Source organism: Miscanthus floridulus, chromosome 4, assembly GCF_019320115.1.
Source record: "Miscanthus floridulus cultivar M001 chromosome 4, ASM1932011v1, whole genome shotgun sequence".
Taxonomy (NCBI): Eukaryota; Viridiplantae; Streptophyta; class Magnoliopsida; order Poales; family Poaceae; genus Miscanthus; species Miscanthus floridulus.
Window position 1 is genome coordinate 85,860,908 of NC_089583.1, and position 24,485 is coordinate 85,885,392.

Consider the following 24,485-nt stretch of genomic DNA (forward strand, 5'->3'; position numbering starts at 1 on the left):
CGCAATGATACATGAGGGCGTACACCACGTCACCACCAGCTCTCTTTGTATTTTGTATTTTAAGGGACCCAAAAAAATCAAATTCTAAAATACATCGTTGCGGCAATCATGTGCAAGCACCTTTTGTATTTTGAGGGACCAAAAAAAAAATCAAATTCTAAAATACATCGTTGCGGCAATCGTGTGCAAGCACCACCAAAGAAACTAATGTCACATCAGCATCAGCAACACCCATGCATAGCATCCGCTATCGTGTTGCTCCTGATTTATTCCAACAATTTTACACGGATCCAGACCCCCGGAATCTATGCGGCCTGCATATCTTCCTCTACATTGCATTCACCGAGGTACACCTTAATGCTGCGAGGAGAGCCGCAGCTTCCTTCTGCTATAAGTGCTCTGTCGTTAGCAGCCATGTGCTGGATTATTTTGTAGATCATCTCAATCTGAGGAAGCAAACGTTGGGCATGTGTTATAGGGGAAAAAACATTGTGTTTCTGTAGATGAAAATAGGGATGCTAATAGATGGGAGGGGCGTGTGGTCAGAACAAACAAAGGGAGCACAAAGGTGAAACTTACATCTTCAGGGCAATGGCAGCGATCTGCAATTTCATCTATACTCAATGGCTCACCAGGGTTCTCGCAGCTGGGAGAATAAGTACATGAATCAACAAGAAATCCAGTAACTCCAATACAACACTAATGAGAATCAATTGGGGAGTAAAATGCAGTTATGTGTAAACTACGTGTGTGGTTTTGTGTTGTAAGGGTTCTTGCCCCTTTTTCTTCTTAATATAAAAAGAAAGACACACAGCTCTCCTGCGTGTTCAAGAAAAAAAAAGACTTCTTTGCCTACACATATTTTGTGTCCTCACTTGTGCCGATTATTTGAGTTTACATCATGTAAAAAAATTGGAATTTGGAGACAATAAAAATTGTTTCATGAGTAAGGAACGGTTGAGTTATACTTTAGTACAATCCACATGTTTCGTTCTTTGTAAGAATATTGACTTTCGACAAGGATATGTAACTGTAAAACCAGCAGGACGCTATCTGTAATTTTGCAACCCCATGCCCACATGATAACTGACAACAAGCCATCAATTGTAATTTTCAGCTAAACCTATATCAATTCGAACATCTAAAATGCCTTCTTAGAGAGTCTCAAAGGAGAAATGGCATTGCCACAGCTGTGGGGTTGGGGTGCACTTCGAGTGTTTATTTTGAGGAACACCCCACGAGTACATCCCTCCTCATGTTTGTACTAATTATTAGTTTGCAAGGGATAAGGTGGTGGTGGACAGTGGCGGATGCAGGATGGGAACAAAAGGGGGGCTAAATAATGAAGATTTAGGGCTAGGGCTAGAGATTAATGGTGATTTGAGGCTAAGTAACTGTGATCTAATGAAGAAATCAGGCTCACTAGGGGGGGCTGTAGCCCCGGCAGCCCCCCTTTGGATCCGCCCCTGGTGGTGGATGAACCTATTCCACTCCATAAACCAAACAAAAAAGTGAGAGTGAGAATATGATGGACTGCACCATTCCTCAAAGCAAACACTCACCTAGTGATACAACGAAATACATTTTCAAAGCATCATAACTAGAAATATGCCCCAAAAATACTATGCATAACCAATCACTTCACAGAGAAACAGAAAGAACATAAATCAGAAGTTCCATACGTGGCCTCATTTAATACAGTCAGCACCCTTTTCTGAAGGGCCAATACTTCTCCTGCTGCCTTTTTCCCAGCCTCAACACCTGTAAATCACATAGCCCACACATAAATGCATACAGCAAATAGCTTATTATAGAACTACATTACTTTGTCATGAGAAGCATACCAGGCTGATGATAGGCATTGATATTTACCAAAGAAGCATAAATCCCCACAGCACGTTCATAAAGTGCAACCAGTGCTCCAACAGCTCTAGGAGTTACCTCTTGCACAGTAACAGAGATAGACTCCCGGTCATTTGCATAAAGAGCAGAACGGGTTCCCTGCAAAATATTTTAAACTTCTGTAATCTCTATCGCAGACAAATCAACATAACTTTATCTCTTTAAAGTTCAAGGTTGACCTGCAACATCCCAAACAAATAGTCACCACATGTGACTCCAGGTTCAAGCTCCCAATCATGACCAGGAGGCCTGTCACGCAAGACCTCAATAAAAGTAACGAAGAAGTTGTGTACACCTTCTCTCAGCTGCTGAATGTAACTGTGATCAGAAATAATTCATTAGACTCTGCAATTTAACTACAATAAGTACTGCAGAAAAATTAGCACACACTTACGCGTGCTGGTCAGTGCTTCCTTTGTTACCATATACAGTTAGCCCTTGATTAACCTGACATTGGAAATTTCTATGTTAAACAAAGAACAGTGATGAATATAAAATCCGAAAACTAGTAGTTCAAAAACATCAGGTACAGTAAATTGACTAGAATATGAAAGGCTCTTTACCCGGTTGCCATCCAGGTCAAATTCTTTCCCAAGAGATTCCATGACAAGTTGTTGCAAATATCTACTCAAAAGTAACAAACTATCCTTGTAAGGAAGTACAACCATATCCTGAAAGAGAGGAAAATACAAAACAATAAGGAAAGTAAGAACAACATTCATCAATAGAAGATGCTGCAATCAATGACGCTGGAAACCTTTTTGCCTATCCCTTCTGATGCCCAATACCAACATAATGCAAGCAATGCTGCTGGATTTTCTTTAACCTGTTAAAAAGATAAACATGTTTGACATGACACATTCTCAATAGATAATCATACCATCATTGTAAGTTGTCCGTGTTCTTAATAATGCCATACCACAGTGTTCCGGGTTTCCTCATCCATTAAAGCTGCACCAGCTAGCATTTCCTTGATATCAATACCCTGAAAAAAAACCCTTTTTAGGAGTTAATTTGAAAGCGTGTGAATGAAATCAACATACAGGAAAAATGGGAAAGCACTGGCCTGCAATGCAGCTGGAAGTAAACCCACAGCTGACATTTCTGAAGTCCTACCACCAACCCAGTCAAACATAGGAAACCGAGCTAACCATCCCTCTATTCTGGCAGTGTTATCCAACAGAGAATTTTCTTGAGTAATTGCAACACCCTGCAAAGCAGACCGTGCTCTCAGATAACGAATTGCTCAGTCATATATCAAGGATGTGGAAACAGTGCATGAACTAAGTCACAGAAACCGATTGCCCTTGAACCAGTTGTGACAGAATTATACAAAACAAACAAGAACCTGAGGTCAAAACCTGTTTCGAGAATTGCAGCCCAGCATCTCTGAAGGCTTTCTGTACTTCCAGTAGACCATTGCGGGTTTCAGGTGTGCCTCCGCTCTATGCAAAATTGAACAATAAGTTCATGGTGCAGGTGGGAGAATATCGACAAAATAAGCAAGCTTGGGATCCTTGTGTACCTTAGAAATGACAATTACAAGAGTAGTTGCCAGTTCAGGTCCTAGTTGAGCAATTTGATGATCAATCCCAGCAGGATCGGTGTTGTCAATAAATCTTATCTAGAAATCAAGCATAATAAGAGTTTAGGGTTATATCTTGCAACTGACAAGACATCTTAAATACAAACGATAGACAAATGCAATTTTCGTGCATTGCTCGGATTCTGACTTAGGGGCATACCTTCAGTGGAGGGTTATCAGGTGCAAGTGCCTCAGCAACAAATTGGGGGCCCAAAGCTGACCCTCCGATTCCTATAGAGAGAATTGATGTGAAACGACCGGATGGGGATTGAATCTGCATTTACACGAAATACCATGTTATAAGACATCAGCACAAAAAGAAATGTACCAAAAGACTCAATAAGATACATAGCAACTATCTGTTGCACAGTGCACTTATCATGCCTGTTAGTACTTGCCCCTAAATGATGTACTCCTATATAAACAGAAACAGGCCATAAGGCTCAAGCAATACAATACATCGACAACATTGAGCCGATTCTAGTTTCCTACAATTCTAAATCTTCAGTACAATGTTGGAAGATTATACACAGGTCTCCTCTAAGCTCTGTCGTGATGGCATATCCCAACATTTTGTAACACAGGGCTTGAGGACAACATATATAAAAAACAAAGAGACTTGCAATCAACTTCTTTCAAAATATCGTCCCCAAAATTGTTCCAGGTGCTTTGATTCAGTCATAAGCATATATGATATACATGTAAAACTGGCACCCTTTCCCCTGACAGACTAGACACTCCCTCCAGTCGCCAAATCAACCCGAAAACGAATTTTTCTAATGGATGGAGCTGAAAATGGTAGAGTGGCACAGCATAGCAAGCATGCTATGCAATTCGAACTCTGCAGCAGAAGCAATTGCAAGTATGTAAGTAAGCAAATAGAAAAGGAAAATGTTGCAGCGACCTTGCCAGAGACGACATCTTGGGAGAAGGCGAGGATACTGTCGAGCGCGGTCTCGATCTTGTTGCGGAGGAAGGAGTTGGGCGCGAGGGCCGGGTCGCGGAGCCAGTAGTGGCCGACCATGCGACCCTCGTCCGGGTTGGAGATGGCGCCCTTCTCGAGCTCCCGCATGGCGGCGAAGGCCTGCTGCATCCGCGGCTCCATCTGCTGCAGGAAGTCCTCCGTGAACCCCATCCGGCTGACGTCGACGAAGAGGCCGAGCTCCTTGTGCTGGTAGAGCCACTCGACGTAGCGCTCCCAGAGCTTGATCGGGTCCTTCTCCACCGCGCGGACGCCGCCGCCGCTGCCGTTCTCCGGGCTGGAGCCGCCGCCCAGCGGCTGGGCCGGGGTCGGGGCGGAATTGGAGGAGCTGGAGGAGCGGGAGAGGTCGGCGATGGAGTGGGGCGCGCGGAGGAGGCGGAGGTGGGAGGGCCGGAGCAGGAGGTGCCGGCGCAGCCGCAGCCGGCACACAGCGGAAGATGGCGGCGCCGCCGCGCCGGAGATGGACGCCATCGCCGGCGGCGTCGGTCGTTGCAGCAGGGGATGGTGGTGGTGTCAGGCCCCTCCTCGCTTTGTTCGCCTCTCGGGCTCGGTCTCGGGCTCGGGCGCCTCCAAAGCGAGGGTTTAGTTTTGTGGGGGGAGGAGTCCACGAGGTGGAGCTGGTGGCCTCGCTGGGCTTGGCTTTTATTTGGGGGGAGGAAGACGAAGCCACGGAGGAAGAGATGTCCATGTCAGCTGGGTCACCTGGGTGCCCCACCCGTCAGCCACCCTCGGGTACGGGGCACCCCACTTGTCAGAAGTGGGCTGGGTATCACCACGGGGGGGAGGACCACCAGTTTCCGTGGGCGTCAGGCGGTCAGCACGTGCGACCGACCGACGGCGTAGTTGGGGAGGTGAGCTGGTGAGGTACGCTGTCGCCGGCCGGGGACTGAGGGAGGGAAAAATCTCAGCGGTGGAGACGGGAGATGCCGAGACGGCGAGAGCCGGTGGCTGGCTGCCCGGGGATCTTTTCGCGAAGGGTCAAGGGACGGGTGAATTACGGGACAAACGGCCGCACAAACCAAAAAGCGAGAGGAACTCGCGGAAAAGATATTTGCGCCTCGCGTTTGTGTTTTCTCGCGTCAGTTGCAGCTTCCTATTTTTCTGGAGAAGATTGGCTGCTCTCGGGCTCGTCGACGGCGACCCTAGCACTGGGATGGGGGGGGGGGGGGGGGGGGGGGGGGGGCGCAGCGAATACAGCAAACAACCTGTGGCTGACGGATTGTCACGTGAGACCCTAGACTCGAAATGCTGGTTCCTCACGGTTCTTCTGTTGTCGAAACACGAAATGCTGGTCGCCGTCGAATTCTTGTGGTTTCAGTTTTTAACTCTTTATGGCGCTCTATTACTGTTCTCTGTTTGGTTCGCTTGCGTTCGTTACAGCTTGGCAACTGAGGCCCGGTTCGGCTGGTAAAATTTTGGCTGAAATATATTGTTCTGGTTGAATTATTGTGAAAGAAAAATATTGTTTCGACTAAAAAAATAAGCCGAACATGGAGTAAGCCGAACGAAGCGACACCGGCCCTCCGCACTGTTTGTGTTGCAAACAAACGCCTTTGCCCTTTGGAATGCCAGTAGTTTATGATGCATCGTGGCTGTCCAGCAACGTCTCTAGTGGTCAGAGATCTACGCGGTGTTTTGATTAACTGCTAAAATTTAGGAGGTGTGTCGACAGCATATTGTATGAAGTGTTCGGATATTAATAAAAAAAACAAATTACATAATCCGTCAATACTCCACGAGACGAATTTTTTAAGCCTAATTAGGGCCTCTTTGGCACGGCTTATGCCGGCTTCGGCTTTATCTATTTTGCGCAAATCAAGGCGCTGTAGCGTGAAGCCGTTTTGTAAGCCAGGATTAAAATGAACTAGAAGCAGAAAAAAACCAGTTTTTTTTGCTTTACCGGCTTTAGCTTCACCAGTAAAGCCGTTTTGGATGAGCCGTGCCAAAAAAGGCCTTAATCCGCCATTAGCATATATTTACTGTAGCAAACCGTTGTCAAATCATGGCCTTATTAGACTCAAGATTCGTCTCGCAAATTTGTCGTAAACTATATAATTAGTTTCGTAATTAGTCTATATTTAATACTCCATGCATATGTTAAACATCCGATGAAACAGCAACTAAAATTTAGAAGGGACAACCAAACACCCCCTTATGCAAACGCTAATGGCCATATAGGCTGAGCTACGGCTAATTGCCTCCTCCCTAATCTGGCGGGCTAACTGATCCCTTCCGTATTCCAAATGCTTCATGGCTCTCGGGGGAAAAAAAACAATTACCTTTACCCTTAACTTACTGTAACCTCAAGAGTCGAACACCAAACCGTACTTATGTTACAGCTGAAACAGGAAAACTAGGCGTCCATTCCGTGGAGCAGCCTACTCATGGATTTTCTGTACCAGGGAGCATATTGCATTGACCGAACAGAACAGAACAACAAGAACAGAGCAGCAACACTTTGCATTGACCGAACAGAACAGAACAACAAGAACAGAGAAAGGGCTGAGCCGCTGACAGCATAATTGGTTTGATGAGTGGCGGCGGAAACCAACATTTTCAGCACCAACCAGAACCGGGTGTCCGGGTCAGAGGAATACACAAAATTGATAGCCGCCTCAACGGGCCCGCAAAGCATGCAAAGAAAATCAAACATAACAGCACGTTATCGCAGCCCTGCACCTAAATTAGTTGGAACCAACGCAAAGAGCACCGTGCCTACATGCCACAACACACCTACTACCTTTCGATTAATAAAATTTGCAGCGGAAGTCCCAAAAATGTACTGATTATTCCAGAAAAAACACCTTCATTAAAAAAACTCAGTACCGGTTAACAGAACAGGACGATATGAGACGCTCAGTTGTCATGAGACCCTAAAATTTGCTTCTTGATGGAGCTGACTCTGGTGATAAGTTCATCACGGTTCTCCTGCACACACAAAAAAACATCAAAATATCACTACTGGAGGCATTAAACAGGCACCAATATTTCTAATGGAGCACAAGTAATCACCTTAAATATCAGATATCTCGATGTGAACCAAATTGTGAAGCCAAGACCAACAACTTCCATAACCTGAGGAACCTGCTCATCCAAAAAAATGATCATTTTGTTCAGGGGTGTTATCCATCAATTTCCAGTCATTGGTCAAATCACACTAAGAACACTTTAGTTGGCTCAAACTATCAATGATCCCAATTTCATATGATGATACTTATCTACTGCTATTTCAAGTATTGGAAATATAATATAATATCACATGTGTAATAAAAAAAAAACACATATGCAGCGAAGCAAGAGGTACTTACCAAAGGGACTGAATCAAGTGCAGAAACCACAATTGATGATATCCAAATTGCAACAACAGCAGATGTGCCATACACGAGAGCAGAGTATGATTTGTCAGAGTCCAACTGCAGAAAAATAGTACTTAGAAATGAGAATTACATGTACTAACTGGCAAGCCATCGAAAACAGCATCCTTGCTTGATCCATATTGGATCAGGAATTACAAAATCAGTGGTTACTATTTGGTTCCCATCGGTAACCAACCAGGTTGGCCTGAACCAGTAAATTCGATCTGATAAATTTTAAATTCGAATTTCGAATTTTGGTTTGAAGTATTTGAGAAAAATTGTACCTTTCTTTCTTTTACTCAAACTAATTGAAGTATGTTAGAATAATAAAACTAATAATAGTCTGCACAACCAACAACCTTTGTCATACTTAACACCCTACAAATAACAAGATTTGCTGTGTTGGAAATCTATTACCAAAGTCACATGTCTAGACTAATATTTAGGCATTTCCCATATTTATTCTATCTACAATATGATATAGTAATAAACTAATCATGGTTTCTTGTTCAATGTCAATGATAACCATCAGAATACATGAAAATGTCAGCAGGCTACCAGACAGTAACCAATCTTGAATTTAATTTTGGCCAATATAAAACTGGTTACAAGTTTTACAGCGGTTGGAAAAAATATGTACTGTTCATTGATAGAGATCGGATGGTGGGAAAATGGCAAGTGCTAAGGGAAAGGTACCCGGAACTACCAAATAGGTAGGTATAGTACCAAAATGCGTGAGACCAGTACCATTTATTTTTCTGGTATTTTTCTGATTTTCCTAAAAACTAAAGGATAGCTAGGTAATTTCACACGTCGTCTTTCAACATTAGATTACCGGGGATTACCGGGGAATTAAGTTGATGAGCCATACTATGAAGCTATGGGAGAGAGTTATCGAGCATCGCTTGAGAGCAATAACACGGGTCTCTATGAACCAATTTGGTTTCATGCCCGGAAGGTCAACCATGGAAGCCATTTTCTTAATAAGACAAGTTATGGAGCGGTATAGGAAGAAGAAGGACCTACACATGGTTTTTATTGACTTGGAGAAGGCTTATGATAAAATACCAAGGAATGTTATGTGGTGGGCTTTGGACAAACATAAAGTCCCAACGAAGTACGTCGGGCTTATTAAGGACATGTACAACAATGTTGTGACTAGTGTTCGAACAAGTGATGGAGACACGGATGACTTCCCGATTAGGATAGGATTACATCAAGGGTCAGCTTTGAGCCCTTATCTATTCGCCTTAGTGATGGATGAGGTCACAAGGGACATACAAGGAGACATCCCTTGGTGTATGCTTTTCGCGGACGATGTAGTGCTAGTTAATGAAAGACGGACAGGAGTGAATCAGAAACTGGAGTTATGACGGGAGACTTTGGAGTCCAAAGATTTTAGACTCAGTAGAACTAAAACTGAATACATGAGATGTGACTTCGGCACTACTACTCGGGAGGAGGAAGATATTAGTTTGGAAGGTCAAGAAGTGCCTAGGAATGATACTTTTCGATATTTAGGATCAATGCTACAGAGAGACGGGGATATTGATGAAGATGTTAGCTATAGAATCAAAGCAGGGTGGATGAAGTGGCACCAAGCATCTGGTGTCCTATGTGACAAAAGGGTACCACAGAAGCTAAAAGGCAAGTTTTATAGGACGACGATTAGACCTGCTATGTTGTATGGTGCAGAATGTTGGCCTACGAAAAGACGACATGTTCAACAGATAAGTGTCGCGGAAATGCGTATGTTGCGTTGGATTTACGGTCATACAAGAAGGGATCAAGTTCAGAACAATGATATACGTGATAGATTAGGAGTAGCACCAATTGAAGAAAAGCTTGTCCAACACCGGTTGAGATGGTTTGGACATGTCCAACGGAGACCTCCAGAAGCACCGGTGCGTAGTGGAATCCTAAGCCAGGATAGTAACGTGAAAAGAGACAGAGAAAGACCGAAGTTGACTTGGGTAGAGGCAATAAAAGGAGACTTGAAAGGATAGAATATACCCAAAGACTTAGCCTTAGATAGGAGTGCTTGGAAAACAGCTATTCACATGCCTGAACCTTGATTGCTTCTACTGGGTTTCAACTCTGGCCTACCCCAACTTGTTTGGGACTTAAAGGCTTTGTTGTTGTTGTTGTTGTTGTCGTCGTCGTCTTTCAACATTAGATCTATCGCGCCCTGGCCAACCAATTTCGTCGACTCCCTCCTCCATTCCCAGCCATCAATTAGAAAAATTATAAATAGGACACGGTGGGATCCGAGGTGCTCTCAACGTTGCTCATGCCTGCCATGCGCTACCTCTAGAACACGCTGGTGGCCGCGGTGATCGACAGGTACATCAAAATCTCCACGCCATCCCAGGCCTTCTTCAACCCGTCAGGCCGTCACTGAACAGCATACTCATGCCGATGCTCAACAGCTCAAGTTCCTGCTGTCCACAAGGTCACCACTCATGCTCAACGTGTACCTGTACTACGACTAAGACTCTACGAGTACACGCACTCCAATGGCGTGATCCCGCTGGACCACGTGTTGTTCCGGCTGTTACAGCAGAACAAGAAGGTCGTGAACACCAACACCCTGTTGCACTACACCAATGTCTTTAATGCGGTCGTGTATGCCGCCTGCTTTGCAATGGCACATCTCAATGTCACAAACTCCGGCAGCTGGTGGCGACAGTGTTATGGCGGCCGGAGCTGCATAGCTGAGTGAGTTGGCAGCTACACTCCACCAAGTTGTGGCAGAGCTAGAGCAAATCCAACGGGGTGCGCTTGCTTTATGGGTGCAAGAATTTGTGACATGGGGGTGCAAATATGGTGAAAATTTAGTTGTTTCTATTGTTCTTCTATTTTTGCGTGGATGCGGAATATAGATCAGCCCCTGCCACCAGGCAGTCGACTGATGGAGGCCTAATCCGAAGAACGTAGATCAGTCTGCCGCGGCGGGGCATAGGAGCCCAGTGGGATTGGATCAGTAGAGTGGGGCGCAGGGCCTCCAGCCTCCTTTGGTACAGGCTCTGGCAGAACAGAACAACAGACCCCCACACGCGAGAGCTTATTAGGAACGTATGTTAGGGAAATTGCCACAGTACCCTTGAGTCCATAAATCTAATTTTACTAATCTGTTTTCTTAAAATTAGAAGTACCTAGCTAGAAGTGATGGTACTTTCCAGCCACCGTAACAAAGCTCAAAACTGGTAACCAGTAGCCGACCGGTTTTTGGCAGGTGGCCTAGGTCCATGTTTTTCATATTTCTGATTTCTGCAACCTTGGATGGGATATGCTTTAAGGAAATTAATATAGGTTGGCATTTTAAGAAGGAAAAAGTGATGACATACCATAGGAACATATTCACCCAAGTATTTTAACTTTCTAACATCCTGAGATTTGGGCACACTGTATTACTATTTAAAGTTGCTGCACTTAGGTTTCTTACCATTCCATCCAATTTCACATTCCCCTCCATTTTTTCATAACAGGGCAATTCCTAGAATTCCATTAATTTTTCATGAAGAAATTACAAATGTCTACCAAAAAATATGAAAGTAAACTGCAAGAAGTAAAAAAACATAACAAAGTAAAGCAGTAACCAAGGTCTGGTAAGTATTCAGTACGAAAACTTCAAACTACAAGTAACCACCAGCCAATTTTGATAACTGGATGATTGGAAAAGTCAGTCCCAGGAAACACATGCAACTATCATTTCCCTCTGTTAATTGGATGATTGGCTCTGGTTTTGGGCTCTATTGCAGCGCTTTGAAGACCAAAAGGAGGAGATTGTCAAGGCATTTCAGCTACTGGAGTCAAGAGCCATGGAGTTCTTCATTGCCCATGGATGGCCTTTAATTTTCCGTATCATAGATAGTGATGCCAAACTTTTTGCTGCTGAGACCTAGTTTATTCTTGTAACAATCGTGGTTTGATGCACCTTCATAGAAGGGGTTTGGAGTCAAAAAAAAATCCCATTATCTAAAACAGAAATTGTGACTACGTTGCACAACCCCTCTAGTGTCAAGGTGGGTTTTCTCAATACCCACCCCTTATCAAGTTACCAATGAGTGATACTGTAATTAATCTGCAGGAGCTGCAGTTTATATTAACTGAGAAGGCCGACTACACACTTTCCCTTTTGATACCAGCTATCAAAAACCATAATTGAATAATTGTAATGAAAGCATCAGGAATTCTTCTAAACCTACGATTCAGGAATTATTTACAATGTCTCATAAAGAAGATTTCCAACCCCCCCCCCCCCCCCCCCCCCCCAACCCCACACAACAACAACAAAAACATGTACTTCGGTGCCTTTTCTTGGGAGGTTGCATGTAGGGTTTCTAATATGAACTAATATGAACAAAGAAAGTGGGTACACTAAAATAAAGCATCAGTTCTGCTGTACTCCCTAAATCCCAAAATATAAGGATATCTATAAATCTTAGGACAAATTAAACAGTAGGGAGAACCGAGCGGGGGCTCGGTTGGTCAGCTGAGCAGGGGCTCAGGCTGCCCGCCCGTGGTTCGAGCGCTAGCTCCCGTGCGGCGCCTCACCTTTCTTCTTAAGAGTATCTAGGAGACTCCCCCGTGTGTTAAAAAAAACAGTAGGGGAAAAGTCCATCATGCCCCCTTATTAAACAGCCAGGCTAGCTCCTGACTGGCTTAATTTTCTGCCACGCCAGCTGTTGATTGATCTTGTGGGGTTGAGCTTGGTGGTTTCTCCAAAATCATTATATTTTGAGACAAAATTTTGAACAGTATAAATCCTAATATTTTGGGACAATAGGAGTAATTTTATAGAGCAAAACAGTGAACAAAATATTTAACCTTATCAATAAAACATCGTCCATTCTCTAACAATGTCATTAAATAAAAAAAAAACTCCTACATGGCTACATCTCAGTGCCAACCTTATTTGCCAAAATAAACACTCCCAAGAAATTTATCAGCCTGATGTAACAATGGTCACGGTGATAGGTGGCCTGTGTGCTCTCTGTTTGCGGAATGAATCAGCTGCAGGTTTGCAATCATTTGAATACTGGCATGATATGCTCTCTGTTTTCGGAACAAATCAGCCGCAGGTTTGCAATCATTTGAATACTGGCGTGATATCAACAAACCTTCTATGAATCAACGTGCTAAATGAAGAGAGCGAGTAGTTTCCTCTTGTTTCAGTAGCAAAATGTTGAGCACAAAAAACATTTTCACCTCAATACAACACACCCATTTCAAAACGACAACACGACAAGCTTAAAAGCAAGCAATCGGATTGGCGCGCTCACCTCGACGCCGATCTGGTTGAGCACACCCCACGAAGCCGGCTCGCCCTGCACCTCCACCTCCTCCTTCTCCTCCGCGCTACTCGCCTCCCTCCCAAAACCCTCCCACCCGTCCCGCTTCGCAGGCGCCTGTGCAGGTGCAGCGGGCTTCTCCGACAGCAGGGCCCCGAAGTCGTCGGAGCCCTTCGCCCGCACGGCGAGCGAGGCCCCGCCGCGGCCGCCTAAACCTTAGGGGTGCAAGAGCGGAACTAGGGTTTTAGCTCTGTTGGTGTCGCAGCATTTCGCGGGATCCGAAGAATAGTGGGAGCGGGGCGGCGAAACGTACCTTGCTTGAGCTGCTGCTTCGGTTGCGAGATCGGCGATGGTCGCGGAGGGAGGACGCGCATGAGCGCGGCGCGGGCGGTCAGAGCCATGCGCTGCAAGTGTATGCCAACTTTTTTTTTTCTCCCCTCGTTCTGCTTTGCTCGGGCGACGCAGAGAGGGCGGCGGCGGCTGGGCGAGGTTTTGGGGAGCTGGCGGCGCCGCTTCGTCGCGCTGCCTACCCTACCACTGTACCACACTCCCTCTGTATACTGCACTGCAGCGCCGCGTGCACCGGGACGTTTGGTTCGGTGCGCAGCGAGGCAGGCGCTTCGACCTTCGAGAGCTCGAGTGGGGTGCGGGTGCGGGTGCGGGTGCGGGTGCGGCAGGCTTGTGTTCTGTCTGTGCGTCCGCGCAGCGTGCGGTGTGGTGTGCTTTCTCTTGGGCCGTCCGAGGCTGGATTCTGGAGTCTCCAAGAGGTGGTAACACAAGTTTGGGCCTCCGACAGGCGGTAACGCGAGTTTGGGCCCCTCTTTGCCTGACACGGATGATGATGATGCCGAATGCACGGGAAACTGGTCGCATTTTCTCATCTGCCGGCAAGATGTCTCCTTCGAGCTACGGGAGAACTTCTCGCCCAACTGGTAGCATATTAGGCCCAACTTCTATTTTGAAGTGACGAAGCCCCAGCCACGTGATTATTAGGGTCTCCTTTGCGTAACAAGTTTGTGTAATTCTTGGAATTATAATTTAGGCACAAATTAATCAAGCTAGTGTAGTTCTATATGAAATATATTTGTATATTATTGTTAGCCATATAAGAGATACATATATGTTGCCTTTCTACTGTAGGGAAGCTGAGTATGAAATATATTTGTATATTATTGTTAGTCATATAAGGGAGATACGTATATGTTGCCTTTTTACTGTAGGAAAGCGAGTCGAAGAGCGAGCAATAAGTTAAAGAGTAGAAACAAGTACGGTGATCTATAGAATCAATTTTCATCTCTCACCCTATTAATTTGACATATGCTTATATGTGAACTTGAGAAAGTTGTTGAATGTCAAACTCTAAGCCAAATAGCCTAATCTATTAAGTAAATTCTAATTCCTCCAAAATGGAAGGATCCAATTGGCCCCTAAGTGTTATGTTTTGATAGAAAATTTAATTAGACTATTGACCCCTATTTTAGCCACCTAAAAATCTTTAAAGGATGTACTATGCTAGATATTCAGACAAATTTCAAGTACAGTTTAATTCAGAGCTAGCTTGTAGAGAAAATATTGTAACAGGAGTCCGTACTTTAATACCTTTGAAAGGTCATAATATGGCTAGAGCGGGGTGAATAGCCTATTTAAAAAATCTATAAATTGACTAGAGCAATTTGATTAGTATAACAAATAGCGAAATGCAAACTTACTCTAGCTCTACAAGGGTTGTAAGCCACCTATCCAATAATTCTAGTTGTTATGATCACTAGGCACACAATTTATAAGGTCACTACTCACTAAGAGTTCTCACAATTGCTACACTAAAGAGCTCCACAAGATGAACTTAATCCACAAAGCAAACTCTCAATTCTAACTACATTAAAAAGCTTGTTATAGCCAGTTTGCGGAAATATAAATGAGTAAGTGAGGTGATTATACCGCCGCGTAGAGGAATAAACCAATCACAAGATGAATACTTTATCAATCACTAGGAGAATACCAAAGGGCAAGAGACAACCGATTTTCTCCAGAGGTTCACGTGCTTGCCAACACGCTACATCCCCATTGTGTCGACCAACACTTGGTGGTTCGATAGCTAAGAGGTGTTGCACGAACCTCGTCCACACAATTGGACACCGCAAGAACCTACCCACAAGTGAGGTAACTCAATGACACGAGCAATCTACTAGAGTTACCTTTTGGCACTCCGCCGGGAAAGGTACAAATCCCCTCACAATCATCGGAGATGGCCACGAACAATCACCAACTCATGCCAATCCTCCTCCGCTGCTCCAAGCCGTATAGGTGGTGGTAACCACCAAGAGAAACAAGTGAATCTCGCAACGAAACACAAATACCAAGTGCCTCTAGATGCAATCACTCAAACAATGCACTTGGATTCTCTTTTAATCTTACAATGATGATGGATCAATGATGGAGATGAGTGGGAGGGCTTTTGCTAAGCTCACAAGGTTGCTATGTCAATGCAAATGGCCAAGAGAGTGAGCTTGAGCCGGCTATGGGGCTTAAATAGAAGCTTCCACGAAATAGAGCCGTTGTACCCCTTCACTGGGCACAACACGGGGTGACCGGATGCTCCGGTCAAATCGACCGGACGCTGGACCTCAGCATCCGATCACGCGATGCGTGCCACGTGTCCCCTCTTTTCAAATGTTGATCATCCGATCTCAACGGTCAAGTGATGACCGGACGCAGCAGCTCAAAGTGACCGGATGCTGAACCCCAGCGTCCGGTCGTTTCCAGTAAGCATCTAGAGATGACTTTTCACGACCGGACGCGTCTGGTCATGCTCAACTGGACACACCCAGCGTTCGGTCACTCGGCGACTCCTCTGTCCACTGCCACGTTAGTAGAACCGGACGCAACCCTCCAGCGTCCGGTCACTAAGTGACCCAGCGTCCGATCAGAGACCGACACTGCGCGCCCTCTGCTGCCACTAATCGGACGCGTCGGTCCAACCGAGACCAGCATTTGATCACTTACAATGACCTCCGTCTTTTCTGTCTAAGGCGCCAGTGGCACTGTCGGACTGTCCGCACTCTACGGGCGGACACTCCACCGGTGAAGTTCCTAACCCTTGCTCAAATGTACCAACCACCAAGTATATTACCTTGTGCACATGTGTTAGCATATTTTCACAAACATTAGCATATTTTCACAAACATTTTCAAGGGTGTTAGCACTCCACTAGATCCTAAATGCATATGCAATGAGTTAGAGCATCTAGTGGCACTTTGATAACTGCATTTCGATACGAGTTTCACCCCTCTTAATAGTACGGCTATCGATCCTAAATGTGATCACACTCGCTAAGTATCTCGATCACTTAAAACAAAATGACTCATACTATTTATACCTTTACCTTGAGCCTTTTGTTTTTCTCTTTCTTCTTTTCCAAATTCAAGTGTTTGATCATCACCATGCGATCACCATCATCATGATCTTCATCATTGCTTCATTACTTGGAGTAGTGCTACCTATCTCATAATCACTTTGATATACTAGGTTAGCACTTAGGGTTTCATCAATTAACCAAAACCAAACTAGAGCTTTTAACTTTATTATTAATGGTGTGTGAGGCGTTGGACTGTTAAAAACAAATGTGCAAGATTGCGTGTGTGCTCTAGACAAGTTATTGGGGGAAGTAAATAATCTTTTTCTATGTTTTTATACAAGGTGGACAAACATAGAATGGATGCACTAGCTATACTGTCGTAGAAGCTATGAATCTGTAATTTGAAATGTAGCGAGTATTAATATTTATATCTCTAACTAGACTTACTATTTCATAGCTAATCTAATGTTATTTATCTTGTATCATAAATGTTAGTACTTTTTATATAAATTTCGTTAAATTTTCAAATCGTTTGATTGCATCTTTTGTTGACGAAGTGAGTACCACATAATAATAAGAATAAATTTTCTATAGACATAGCCTTGCTCCTATGAGAAACGAAAATGATTCACAATGCCAAAACAGGCCTTTAGTATTGCTAGTGTATCTAGCTACCAACTGTAATAGATACTTCCTTTTTGTTTCAGACTGTAAGGCGTTTTGATTTTTTTAGATATATTATTTTTATTATATATCTAAATATAGTGTATATCTAAATACATATAAAAATCTATAGGTTTATTTGACATGTTTTTTTTGTTGGCTGCGATTGCAACTGCATCTCACAGAATATTGTGCTAGTATTAACCGCAGGCCAGCAGCGAATAAGCTGTATGTATTTTGAAAAGTCTTCTTATAATTAGAAATGCACTAGAAACCACATGGCGTTGCCGCACGCTTACCTATATTGGGCCATCCGGCCATGCATGCCTTCTTTTTTGTTTTTAGCCCCTTTTTGAAAGTTTTTCATAAATATACCTCTGGAGGTATACTTTCAAAATCTGGACCATTAGCTCGGCGTCATCATTGGTGGCGCATTGCAAGTCTCGGCGCCAAAGGGTTTGGCGCCTAGGTCGGGGCCACGTTGGTGGCGTGGACGCTGACCTGGTAGGCAGCACGGTGCTAGGGTTATTAGCGCCGAGCTTGGCGTCGTGGTTATTGGCGTCGTTCTCGGCGCCAAGATCTATGGCGCCGAGGTGGTGTTTTAACCCGGCGCCCAACCTTCCTGCCCGAGCCTTCTTCCTCTTCTTTCCCCTCCTCTCGGGTTTTTTCTCTCTCCGCTTTGCCCTACCTCATGAATCGGCATATTGGACCTTGGAAACTTTGATTTGATCCGTAGATCTTCTAGAGCAAGGTATCCTCACTCCCTCCTAATTTTTTTTACATCGATTCGGTATATATTAGTCGGATTTTTCAACTTAAGAATCGTCATTACTTAGGGTTTCATGCAATTTTAATATTTATATTATACAACCGTAGGATGTCAAGGCATGAAAAAGCTAGCAAACCAAGATAACCTCAGCGCACATTGTTATGTTTATGGGTTCATTGTTGTGGATCAAATGGGAAACCCTAGGTGTAGGGTTTAATGTTAATTGCTTTCGGTTCTTAGAACGAAAATGGCTAAATTGTAGTTATGGCCGGATGACCGAAAATGCCTTCGACCCATTGCCTCTGCCTAGTGGTGTTCCAGTGCCCATGTGCTGTTGCGGTGATCCTTACAAGGTAGCCAAGTCTGATGAAGAGGACACGTATAGGCAGAGGTATTGGATGTGTTCCAATTTTGTGTTTGAGCCTACACTTCGTCAGCGCCGCATTAACAAGATGGTGAGGAATTGATGTTGTGTAATATTTATTTTGTGTCATATGACATCTTGCATGATTTTTTTGTTTTGTAACAATTGCATTTGTTGTAGACCCCTCCACCGCTCTGTGATTTTGAGCAGTGGATCGACACTGAGATCGAGCCTGAAGACAAGGAATGGATGCAGAAACTGTTGCAGTGGGAGGCAGAGGACAAGGAGATGATGGAGAAGAGATGTAGAGAGGCTGTAGAAAAGGAGCACAAGGAAGAGGAGGAAAGGAGGCATGTTGCTGCATACAGGGAGGAGAGGGAGAAGAAGCTTGAGTGTGCACGCCAAGCGAAAGCAGCGATGGAGGAGAATCTCGATGCCCTGAGAAAGAGAAAGTGGCCTCGTTGCACTCAGTAGTCTCCATTACTTGCTAGTTCTATGGTTTATTCATGAACAATGTTGTCTACTGTTGGACTTTTCATTGTGTTGTCATGTAATGCACTTTAAGTATGGACATGCTTAGGTCATGTACTGTGTTATTTAGTTTGTCGGCACATACTTCTACTATTATTGGGTTGTTTAATGTGTCATAGTATTGGACTTTTCATTATGTAGTTGTTTTCATTATTTGTGGTCATAATATTCAGTTTAATATTGCGGACGTAGTGAAATGTGATCATGTGCTGCAAACAAAACCTAACGAAGTAGGGCATTATATAATTCAACATACACAACACATGAAATGGCATGTGAGAACATATATCGAACTAGGGTACAGAGGTCCTGAACTAAACCTAATATGTCTTAGGTAATTGAAGCGAACAACAAGCACATGAAATGGCATGTGAGAACATATACCGAACAAGGGTACATAGTTCCTTCGACTAAACCTAACATGTCTTAGGTAATTAAACCAAACAACAAACACACGGATGTGCCATGTGAATAAGATAGGGTCATCCTAGTAGTGTGGCCACATAGCAAATTGTGTTGCACCTTCTCCACAGTAGCCTCCCATTGTTGGTGGTGGTGGTGGTGGTGGAGGTGACGGCGGAGGACCCTTGTTCTTGTGATTAGGACAGGTGTAATATGGATCATTGTAGAGTGCCTCCTGTGAACTTACAGCATTATTGTTGTCGTCGTCTTTGTCTTCCTTGTACCCACTGCTAACTTTCCTTTGTAGATCGAAGATTTGGTGCTGCAGGTAGTAGATGACTGCTGATGCAGATACATTGGTCGAAGATCGACCCACCTAGTGAATCTATAGTTTTCTTCAGACTCGGAAGACTACAATAAGTATGTTTTGTGAGTTGTAAGGGTATTCGAGAAATATATTTAACAAACAAAATATAATAGCAATTACCCATGCTCGCGGGCATTTGAAGAAGCGACGCCCTCTGTCGATCCCCTTAGTGAACATCTGCACTAAGCAGTCCTCACCATGCATGTATTTTTGTTAATCTTCCTTCCTGTTATTGTATCCTCTGAGAGGGCACTCTTTAGTGAAATCACTTTTGCTCTCGAGGAAAAACTGATACACTGGTTCCTCAAAGAAATCAGGCCCAAGAGACCCCTCCCACACAATGGGAGTTCCCTTCATCCCTCCCTTTCCTCTCCCACTCCTGAAACCCTTTCCTCTAGATGACCCTCCAAACATTCCTACTCCAATGAAACCAAATACTAGTTTAGTTTTCCTTTTGGTTAGCAATACATCCTAGAACGCATATATATAGACAGAGGCAGGTGTTCTAGCCGTTGTATTATGCTATAAATGCTATTGGAAAGTCTACTCAAAATTACTGAAAAGCCTACATCGTAGGACACTGGAGAGCCTAGATTCTATGACTAAAAAGCCTATTCGGTTTCAGACTTCAATCACTATTTCAAAGGACACTGAAAAGTCTATTCGACGGTGACATAACAAATCACTGTAAATGCTACATTATTTTACTAACTGTAGTTGGAGACAATGACATAAATGTACCTGCCTGCTAGTCTACTTCGCTGCTGCTCAGCACCTTAGTGCTCAACCACTCGCATGCAAGATTGGCTCACACGCATGCAATGTACGTAATCACATTCATTTCTTTTGCATAAAATAGAAGGAAAGAAAAGAAAAACTCAACAAATATGGTACATAATCATGTTCGGTTCTTTTGCATGAAAGAAAAGATAATCTCAACCAATGCGGTAGACCGAGAGGCATACATGCATACTCATAACAAACAACAAATTGACTACTTAATGAACCGAAAAAACTAATGGCGTTGATTAATACGTACTTTAGGTAGAAAATTTTGGCAAAATTTCCCCTATTTTTTTATGCAATCCATACACAAATATGAGATGAATATTTAACCTCAATACAACATGTTCAAACATACAAATATATGCCACATTCATCTGAAACCATATACATGAGCACATTAATAGTCCACACAGTCCATAATTATAGTCCATAGTAGTTCATAGTCGATAATAGTCCAGACAGTCCATAATAGTTCATAATGAAAGTCCACAAAGTCCATAATAGTACATAAGAACCATCCTCAACTGTCATTGTTCTCCTTCTCAACCAAAGCAAATGCCAAAGGAACCAACTTGTTGTTCGCGTCACAGGATATGGCTATAAAAAGCGTGCCCTGATATTTACTAATCAAGAACATACCATCAATGAAGAAGACATGGCGACAATGCCTAAAGGCCTCGACACACTGAGAGAAGCACCAGAAAGCACGAAAGAATATCTACCTCCCATCCTTCCATGCATTTGGTTTTGGGATGTACTTATAATGCATGCCTGGATTCATCACTTTGATTGCATTAAAAAGTACTGGCAGCTACTCATACCCATCCTTCTAGTCCCCATATATCATCTTCCATGCTCGCTGCCAAGCTTTACCATAAGTTATCACATAACCTCCATACAACACCTCAACGGTCCTGATAATTGTTCTAACCTTCATGTTGAGTTCTCCCTATAATATTTTCATCAACCGCTTGGCAATGAGGGTAGATGTCAACTGCCGATGCTTCAGTGTCAGCACATGGTCAGCACAATTATGTGGCCCAACAACTTTTGTGATCTTCTACTTTCCAATGAACTTTTGCTTCCTTGCACAAACCCTCTATGAGCAGCGTTTCTTGTCACACACAACTATGTAACGGCGCTCCATATATGAATACAAGACCTTGTAGGGTCTCTTTCATATCACTACAAACATCTGCAATCACCTCTTCAATGTAGGGAGGTCCTTGAATACCCTACCCTTCTCAATTACCATGTTAGGGCCGGCCTCAGGAGCTTCTAGGAGCTCATCATGACGTCCTTCTGCACACACCTGATTGGAATGAGCAAGATCGCTGAACTCGTAAACTCTTGGATCATGGTGGCCGGGAAAGATACGCCTCAACATCACTCTTTGTCCGCTCTCCAATAGGGTGATCATCATTAGAATCAAGAGCCCTTGCCATCTCATATGGCTCTGAATTATTCATAATTTCAACACTATTGGAGCCACGAAATCCATCTCCATAGTGCACTTGCACAGCAACAAGGGGCACATCCACATTGTCAGGAATGTCTCCTGCAACATAAGTAGAAAAATAAGGAAAGAATGAAAAAAATAGGTGTAAGGAAGGAGGTAAGCTCCCAATAACCATGCGGATAAGATACTTACTCGGATGATTCTGTGTCAAAGGGGTCTCATGAGGAGGATCTGCCACAACATCATGAGTCTAACAAGCATCTCCAACTAACTCATTGGGGGCAGATTGAGCATCAGGAACCATAGGTGCAACCTCCACATCCATATCAACTAGGTTGTCCATCTATTTCATACACAAATCCAAACACATTTCGTTTAGTCCAAATTATGTGCCAACAACTACATACTAGGTAACTGCTAGCTTTGCAAATAACATAATAGCTAGCTCCATACATGTCCAACAACTAGGTTATCACCTTATTATCACTACATCACCAACTAATTAAACTAAATAGGTTATCATAACTAACTAAATAGATAGCTAACTAAGTAAGTAAATAGTATAACTAGGTTGTCACCTAATCTCTAGATCACCAACTAATTAAACTTAATAGGTTATTACATTACCATCCTAAGTACATCAATAAACTAACTACCACATCACAACTCAACCTCACTATCTAACTACATTACATATACACAAAATTTACCTGTCCAACAATGGCAGTGCACGACGCGGTGGAGAGCTGGAGGAGGCACTGGGTGAGGTGGAGGGCCGTGGGACAGGGTGGCGGAGAATGACCTATGCGTTCGACCGGACATGGAGGACGGAGAGGCAATAGCGCCTGGCCTAGCGCCGCGAGACGGGCAGGGTGCGATGGCTGCAGCTGGCCGACCGACCATGGCGCAGAGTCCGCCTAGAGTGGGGCACAGACGGCGAGGCGGCGGCGTGGGGCGTGGACGCCGGGCCAGGCCATGATGGCCAGGGTGGTGGGCCATGCTGGGCCATGGTGGTTGGGGTGGTAGGGCAGCTGAGATAGGGGTGTGGGGCGCAGACACAGGAGCGGCACCGACGGCAGGAGGCGTTGGGCGAGATAGAAGAAAGGAAGAGAGAAAAGGAAAGGAAGGAAGAGAGAAAGGAAAAGGACCCACCTGTAAGGCCGGCTCGATGCTAGGAATTATGGCGCCAAACTCGACGCCAAGATTTATAGCGCTAAGCTTGGCGCTAAGATCTACGATGCCTAGCTGGCTACCATGTCATCCCGGCTCTACTTTGATGCCAACATGGCCCCCGACCTAGGCGTCAAACCCTTTGGCGTTGAGACATGTAAGCTTGGCGCCACCATCGATGGCGTCGAGCTAAGGGTCCAGATTTTAAAAGCATACCTCCAGGGGCATATTTGTGAAAACTTTTAAAAAAGGGCCAAAAAATAAAAAAAATTAGCCATGCGTGTTTATATGGAGACCAATCAAGCTCCTTTGGTTTGAGTATGAGCATTGAATATTGAGTTAAATGCACCAGTAGCCCTCAAACTTGTAAGCATGTGTCATGTAGGTCCATGAACTTTGAAAATGCATTTCTGGGTCCTTAAACTTGTTAAGTGGTGCACCGCAGGCCCATCTCAGCCATGTAGACATTTTTTCTGATCTAGCATGCCTGTGTGGCATATATTTTTTTATTTAAGCCCTCACATTTATTTTCCTCCTAAAAAATAGATCCTTACTCCTCTCATCCCCCATGGTAGTCACATGTGGATGCAGTTCGCCTGGAACCCGTCGGGGGCAGCGTAGGAGCCGCTCCATCTGCCACGCTGGCGCTTTGGCTGCTCCTCCTCTTCTACCTCCTCGGGGACATCACAGGCATCATGCTCCTATAGCCGAGAAACAGCACGCCCGATGTGCTCTCTAGGGTCGTGGTCATGCCAGGTACATGTGTCACTAGAGTGCGTCGAGGGCACGACGGGCGAGGCTCCTCTTCCGTGGCAGTACGGTGGCCTCGGCGGTGTGATTCGATGAGATCGGGAGTACTAGTGGAGGTGCCTCATCATCGTCGTGGCCGCCGCCTTTGAGGAGAGGGGTGGTGAGGTTTGGACCCGCGTCGATGATGCATGCGTGTGGCTCAGCTGCACGCTCATGGTGGAGGACGGACAGACGGACGCCGTACGCGCCCATGCCCATACGTATGGCGGCAACTAGATTCATGCTGCCGGCCAGGAGGATGTGCTCATACAGTGTCCTTCTCTGAATGTTCTTGAGCAAATGCGCCCTGAATTACCAACCAAAATTTTCTCTACCATTTTTAGGTACACGCATCTTTCGTTGCGTGGCACAAAGGAATTCAGAACGTATCACCAACAAAATCCAGAACACATCTTTCATTGCGCCGTCGTTGTTCTCGACCATGAGTGCCTAGCTCTCGCCGCTGAACCTCCCGGCCTCGACGTACCAGAGCAGCACGCCTCTCTTCTTGCTCAGTAGGCCCCGCACCTCTAGCCCCGTGAAGGAGTACATCACGTCAAAGGACCCCACGAAGCCCCTCGCGCCGACGCCAAGTGTCTCCTATTCTTCCTCCTCATCGAAGCTCCACGTTAGGTTCAATAGTACCACCGGCTTGGGTTCTAGACTTCCAGTGCCTGCTCCACCTGTGCTGGCCCCATGTCCAGGAACACC

The 24,485-nt window shown here is 44.6% G+C and overlaps 2 protein-coding genes across 2 annotated transcripts; both read right to left on the reverse strand.

The window, feature by feature from the left end:
• Positions 1–104: 104 nt before the first annotated feature.
• Positions 105–5,092, reverse strand: LOC136549914 (glucose-6-phosphate isomerase 1, chloroplastic-like). The gene is made up of 14 exons (XM_066541347.1): positions 4,392–5,092; positions 3,648–3,761; positions 3,428–3,526; positions 3,264–3,347; positions 2,969–3,112; positions 2,822–2,887; positions 2,660–2,728; positions 2,466–2,573; positions 2,297–2,349; positions 2,082–2,220; positions 1,845–2,001; positions 1,683–1,761; positions 580–646; positions 105–446 (listed from the first exon to the last, which is right to left on the reverse strand). The coding sequence occupies exons 1-14, from the start codon at positions 4,938–4,940 to the stop codon at positions 306–308; spliced, it is 1,869 nt and encodes a 622-aa protein (XP_066397444.1). The 5' UTR covers positions 4,941–5,092; the 3' UTR covers positions 105–305.
• Positions 5,093–6,925: 1,833 nt separating this feature from the next.
• LOC136549916 (protein CURVATURE THYLAKOID 1D, chloroplastic-like) lies at positions 6,926–13,742 on the reverse strand. Its single transcript, XM_066541349.1, has 5 exons — positions 13,433–13,742; positions 13,111–13,334; positions 7,778–7,882; positions 7,482–7,553; positions 6,926–7,397 (listed from the first exon to the last, which is right to left on the reverse strand). Exons 1-5 carry the CDS (start codon positions 13,518–13,520, stop codon positions 7,326–7,328), a joined length of 561 nt encoding a protein of 186 aa, XP_066397446.1. The 5' UTR covers positions 13,521–13,742; the 3' UTR covers positions 6,926–7,325.
• Between the last annotated feature and the right edge of the window lie 10,743 nt (positions 13,743–24,485).